Source organism: Myodes glareolus, chromosome 1 (assembly GCF_982192425.1).
Source record: "Myodes glareolus chromosome 1, mMyoGla1.1, whole genome shotgun sequence".
Taxonomy (NCBI): domain Eukaryota; kingdom Metazoa; phylum Chordata; class Mammalia; order Rodentia; family Cricetidae; genus Myodes; species Myodes glareolus.
Window position 1 is genome coordinate 111,160,270 of NC_142026.1, and position 4,068 is coordinate 111,164,337.

Sequence of the window (4,068 nt, forward strand, 5' to 3'; positions counted from 1 at the left end):
GGGGTATTCCCCATTTTTAATTATCTCTTATATAATTATATCTCAATCCACAATGCATCCTGGCCACACAACAGGATGACCCAGTTCACGATCCTCATCTTTCCGATCTCGTCTACGAGTCTCAGCGGAGGGTGTCCAGGTTGAACGAAATCCATAGAGCATGAAGTTGAGGAGAAACAGCAGCTTGCTTATTGCTATGCTGGGGCTAGCTTTTTACCATGGCACCAAATGGGGAGCCACGGAGGGACTCTCACCTGACCCCAGCAGGGATCAAGGAATAATCACCTGCACTCAAACTTCCTCATCCAACTCCAGGAGCAAAGGGAAGTTATGATTTTTTTGTAGATAAGCTCCTCAAACGTACATCTTTGTCCTTGAATAACTCTGTAGACCAGGCTGTCCGTGAACTCATAGAGTCCCACAGTCTCTACTTCCCCAATGCTGGGATTAAAGGTGTGTACCACCACACCCAACTACTCTTTTTCTTAAAGAACTTTAACTTTTAGCCTGCATATATTTTTAACATATTGTAAACCAGTTAGAGGTTTTCTTCCTCTTAGAATCTCTTTTTACCGTATATTTCTCTTTTTATGACCACATAAGCCTTTAATTTACTAAGCAATGTGGAGACCAGTGGCCTTGACGACTAGATTTAACCCATTTCTTAGCTTTTTATTGAGATGGAAAATCCTTGACCTAGCAGCCTTAACGTTGTTTGCCATTGCCCGTTGCCCCAGGCTATTGGTTTGCCTTTGTTATCTAGGATACGGGCAACCTGCTGAAGCAGCTCTCCAGCTATGGCATGCTCTCCGAGCAAGCCCAAAGGTAGCAACTGCCTGTCAGAAAACTGTAGGCTCGTGGCCTCTGCCAGCTTAAAGGCATTGTGTCTGGCTCGGCCTTAGTCATGGGCATGCGCAGCCTTTGCTCTGTTGGCTCTGCTCCGAGCTTTACATAACATTACATACAGCCTCCGATGTAAACCTGCCCTTAGCCCGCCCGCTTGTGGCAGGCACCTTTTGGCACCGCGGCGTTTCGCGCCTTGGCCGCCAGTTTCCTGGGACTCCTAGAGTTGCCAGCCGCAGTTGCGCAGCCTGCCGGAGTCCTGTGTACAGACCCTGTACGGTCTATCGGCCTCCGAGCAGGTGGATCACATTCCGCCTAGCAAGTAGCTCATTAGCTGCGGGTAATACCCAGCTCCATCTATGGCTTGGGGCTCAAGGCTGCTGCGCTCTCTTATTTTGTCAAAACTCTCTCTCTTTTTGGATCTTTTGCCTTTAGTTACTCAAAAACTCTTAATAGAATTGTTAGACACTCCTTTGAATATTTTCTCAGCCCGAGGCCCGCAGTTACATGGCCATCGGCTATTGCTAGCGTGCTTGCTTAAGCTGGGTCCTGGGTCCTGTAACCTTGGGAACAGATTTTAGCAGGGAGCTAGCTGCACCCCGCCTGTTTTCTTAGGCAAAAATTAAAGTTCCCTGCATGTGAGAGTCAGGGACTGAGTTTTAAAATAGTCTAAACAGTCTCTTGTGCAGTGTCATCTTAATCCTGGTACCAAGTCTCATTACGAACTTTAGCAGCTGATTTGCCCACTGGCCTTCAGCTCTGGATCAGACCTTTCGGCATCCATACTTCTAAAATCAAATTATTTCCCCCCCTTATCACACGTGCACAATTGCACATCACAACACTGGCCAGATTCCGGATCGTGGAGGGACCCCTACCTCTTTGGGATTCTCGTGGTGGATCCACAGACGGCAGAATGTGGTTCTTCAGTCCTTATTCAATGCTGACCGAGGGACGCCATCCCTTCCCATGCATCATCAATGTAATGGATTCACACTATCTTCAGAAAGATGCCTGGAAGTTGTTTTCCATTTCCTCTTCCCTGTTTTGGTCTTTATTTTGTTGATTCCATTTTAGAATTACATTTCATCATGTACTTGGAGTTTTTGTATGATTTATTATTTGAAACAAAAGCATTCAGCTTTTGTTTTAACTTTATTCCCACCCCTATTTAAAGTATGCGTTTAGTGCCTGGTTGTTTTTAATTGTCTCCATCCAGTTGTGAAATTCCCCACATGTCAGTCATACTTTACAAGATGCTGTGGGTTCTTACTCAGAACAACTTGGATGTCAATCGATAAAGGAGTTAGACACTATGTATCTCAGCCCAGGCGAACGGTATAGAGTGTGTAAGAGAGCATGACCAAGAAGACTTTGGTGAATGAGCAACCGAATCATCTATTTCATGTCACACAATTAATGTGTGTTGTTGTAAATTAATTCCAAAAAATTTTTAGTATCTTTGCCTTGAATAGTAGACTATATTTCTCTTTCAATGTTTTGAATCTACTGCTCTGTGGCATGGGGAGGTTTAAAAATATCTGAACTGAAAACAGCTTCATCAGATAAGAAGTAACTATGTCTCAGGCTAAGAATATTAAGTGAATAATGTCATTGCCGAATACTGAACTTTGTCATTTCAGGGCAGTCAAAGAAATTCTTTGTTGGTGCTCTCAGCGGTAATTGAACAAATTAGCAGTGTACAGAGAAAAATAACTTGTAGAAATTACTAATTATAGCTAACAGTAGTGAGATTCGCACGTTGCACTGTAGGGATTCCTCATGAGGAGTTCACAATAAACGGAGTGGATTGGCTGACTTCTCCAAACATCTTAGGGCTTGGAATGCTATTAAAGTAGCTTGGTGAATGTGAAATTATATTATAAGCCATCTTTTGCAAGGAAGGAATCTATACTTAATTACACAGGTAATTGGTTTCTGGACAGATAAAAATTAGTATTAAGTTTGCCTAAGGTTAGCAGTGAGGCTTAATATAATTAGAGGAATAATTAATTCTGTGACTGAAAATGGAGAAATTGATTTTCTGAAAATAGGAAGGGGTTATAATCTTAGGCAATATTCAAAATCAGTTCTTCAGATCTGGAATTCCAGTTCTTTAATTTTTAGATCTGAGAATTACTGTTGTCTCCCAGCAGGACAGAAATCCCTCAAGCACCATAAAGCAGCCTCATGACCAGCAACTTTTCCCAACCGGTCCTGCAGCTCTGTTATGAGAACATGAATGGATCCTGCATTAAAACTCCCTACTCGCCAGGGGCCAGGGCCATTCTGTACATGGTCTTTGGCTTTGGGGCTGTGCTGGCAGTGTGTGGGAACCTCCTGGTGGTGATTTCAGTTCTCCATTTCAAGCAGCTGCACTCTCCAGCCAATTTCCTCATCGCCTCTCTGGCCAGCGCTGACTTTTTGGTCGGTATGTCTGTGATGCCCTTCAGCATGGTCAGGTCCATTGAGAGCTGCTGGTACTTTGGAGACAAGTTTTGTAGCTTTCACAGTTGCTGTGATGTGGCATTTTGTTACTCTTCTGTCCTTCACCTGTGCTTCATCTCCGTTGACAGGTACATTGCTCTTACTGACCCTCTGGTCTATCCCACCAAGTTCACAGTGTCTGTGTCAGGAATTTGCATCAGCATCTCCTGGATTCTGCCCCTGGTGTATAGCAGTGCTGTGTTCTACACAGGCATCAGTGCTAAGGGTATGGAAAGCCTAGTGAGTGCTCTCAACTGTGTAGGAGGCTGCCAAATTGTTGTCAATCAAGACTGGGTTTTGATAAGTTTTCTTTTGTTCTTCATACCCACCCTTGTTATGATGATTCTCTACAGCAAAATTTTTTTGATAGCGAAACAGCAAGCTGTAAAAATTGAAACTACCATAGGTGGCAACAAAACAGAGTCATCCTCAGAGACTTACAAAGCCAGAGTGGCCAAGAGAGAAAGGAAGGCTGCAAAGACCTTAGGGGTCACTGTGGTGGCATTTGTGATTTCCTGGTTACCGTACACAATGGACACACTGATTGATGCTTTTATGGGTTTCATTACTCCTGCCTACATTTATGAAATTTGTTGCTGGGGTGCCTATTATAACTCAGCCCTGAATCCTTTGATTTATGCTTTCTTTTATCCTTGGTTTAGGAAAGCCATAAGACTTATTTTAAGTGGGGAAATTTTAAAGGGACATTCATCAACCACAAGTTTGTTTTCAGAATAA

At 43.4% G+C, this 4,068-nt stretch overlaps 1 protein-coding gene across 1 annotated transcript; it reads left to right on the forward strand.

Moving 5' to 3' along the window:
* The first annotated feature begins 2,992 nt into the window (after nt 1–2,992).
* LOC125394427 (trace amine-associated receptor 8c) lies at nt 2,993–4,068 on the forward strand. The gene has a single exon (XM_087901654.1). The coding sequence runs from the start codon at nt 3,034–3,036 to the stop codon at nt 4,066–4,068; it is 1,035 nt and encodes a 344-aa protein (XP_087757780.1). The 5' UTR covers nt 2,993–3,033.